Source organism: Apium graveolens, chromosome 6 (assembly GCF_009905375.1).
Source record: "Apium graveolens cultivar Ventura chromosome 6, ASM990537v1, whole genome shotgun sequence".
NCBI classification, from domain to species: domain Eukaryota; kingdom Viridiplantae; phylum Streptophyta; class Magnoliopsida; order Apiales; family Apiaceae; genus Apium; species Apium graveolens.
The window spans coordinates 275,175,227-275,177,323 of NC_133652.1; the positions used below are offsets into that span (position 1 = coordinate 275,175,227).

General features: G+C 36.1%; 1 protein-coding gene across 1 annotated transcript; it reads left to right on the forward strand.

Annotated features, from left to right (window-relative positions):
• Nucleotides 1–469: 469 nt before the first annotated feature.
• On the forward strand, nucleotides 470–1,011 carry LOC141666079 (uncharacterized). The gene is made up of 2 exons (XM_074472062.1): nucleotides 470–503; nucleotides 560–1,011. Exons 1-2 carry the CDS (start codon nucleotides 470–472, stop codon nucleotides 1,009–1,011), a joined length of 486 nt encoding a protein of 161 aa, XP_074328163.1.
• Nucleotides 1,012–2,097: the final 1,086 nt, after the last annotated feature.

Below are 2,097 nucleotides of genomic sequence, written 5' to 3' on the forward strand. Positions count from 1 at the left end.
ATGCAAGAGGTCTTTCGTAATCCCATATTTGAAGTGCTTAAGACCTCATTAGCTAGAGGAGGCACTGAAGGAAGCCCACGAAGGGATTTACGGACTTTACTTTAGGGGCAGGGCCTTCACTCATAAGATAACCCACCTAGGGTTTTACTGGCCAGCCATATTAGCCAGTGGAAAGGCTTATGTGAAAAAGTATAATACATTCCAGAGGCACGTTTCTGTAGTTCGACAGAACCAAGAGAGGCTTACATCCATTAGTTCCCCCATCCCCTTCGAAATGTGGGGAATGGACATACTAGGTCCCTTTCCTGTAGCATCGGGAAAAATGAAACTCATCGTGGTTGTCATTGACTACTTCACTAATTAGATTGAGGCCAAAGCATTGCCAAGATAACCACCAAGAAAATTTCTCAATTCTTCTAGGAGAATGTGATACGTCGATTTGGAATCCCACACATCCTCGTTACGAATAATGGGCGATAATTCAACAATGAAAAGTTTAAGGAGTACTGTAATGATAACATCATAGAACTTCGATTGACCTGAATTGCCCATCCCCAAGCAAATGGGAAAGCTGAGGTCGCTAATCGGATCATCCTTGATGGACGCAAAAAGAGGGCCGAAAGCCCAAGAAACACTTGGGTGGAGGAATTTTTAGCTATACTCTGGGGATATCATACTACCTACAGAAATACAACTAAAGCTACCCCATTCATGTTGGTCTACGGAGCCGAGACAGTGGTGCCCCTTGAGATCACCCACGGATTATCAAAGGTTAAAGCTTATGAAGCGGAAATTAATGAAGAAGGAATGAGGCTTGCTCTAGACCTTATTGACAAGGTCAGCAACGAAGCCAACACCCGTAATGCAGAGCATCCATGCAGAGCCTCCCTTTACTATAAAAGGAGGGTAAAAGAAAGGATTTTCCAGCAAGAAGACTTGGTTTTAAGGAAGATTGAGGTGTTAGGAGTTGGCAAGAAAGGAAAGTTAGCCCCAAATTGGGAAGGACCTTAGAAGGTCACAAAGACAATGAGATGAGGATCTTATAAGCAAAAGACTTTGGGCGGAGATGAGGTCCCCCGAACATGAAAATATGTTCAGAAGTGTGATTGCGGGGATGTGGTGGAATATAAGTATCTGGTTCATCATTCCTCATTAGAATCATGATTTTTATGCACTCTGTTGGAAGTTTAAATTGTAAGCCCCTATAAAAGCAACAACTTTAAATCTAAACAATTTGTTTAACCTCAGCCCTGAAAATCAACAAAATCCCTCAACTTGAAACCCTTTGGCTGAATTGAGACGAGGAGAATGTTTTATACTTTTAAATTTCTAAAACAAGAATAATATATTTTCTCTCTATCAAAATATGTGAAAGGCACCTTTAATTAGTGCGTAGTATTTTCACCTAAATTTCATTGCGTCTCACTTTCATATTTTGTTTCACCTAAATTTCATTGCCTCTCATATTAATATTTTCACTTCACCTAAATTTCATTGATGGAAACCATACTCACTAGCTAGATTTTTGAAATAACTGGTGATTATTTATTAATTCGTTAAACTTGAAATTTAAATAAAAACTACAAATAGAAGAAATACCATGAGTCACTTGTATTTCAAATTTATAAGTTACTAAAAGAATAAATTTTTAACTAAAAAATTATTATATTTTATGTCAAAACATTACATAACTGTAATATTTTATCAAAATTAAAATTTTTTGTTTATAACCCAAAATACTCACATGTGTAAAACCTTTAAAAAATCTTGTCTAATGTAGTACTTATTTCAATATTGTAAACACAATTCTTGGTGAAAATCCATCTAGAGGAGAATAGACAATTATAGTGCCACAAGTAAACAATTTAAATAACAATGTGATTATTCACATAGTAATAATAATGAATATTGCTTACTCTATTGTTGTTCTTCCCTGCATTTAGTAAGCAATATAGTTACCATAATGTGGTTCTTTAGGCTTCTTTTGGTATTACTGTTACAGACAGGTACAACACTTTTTGCTCAAAAGTTATGACAAAGGTGTTTGGTAACTTCTAAAAGCCCATGTATGGAAAAGTGCTTTTCGTTAAAAAATAT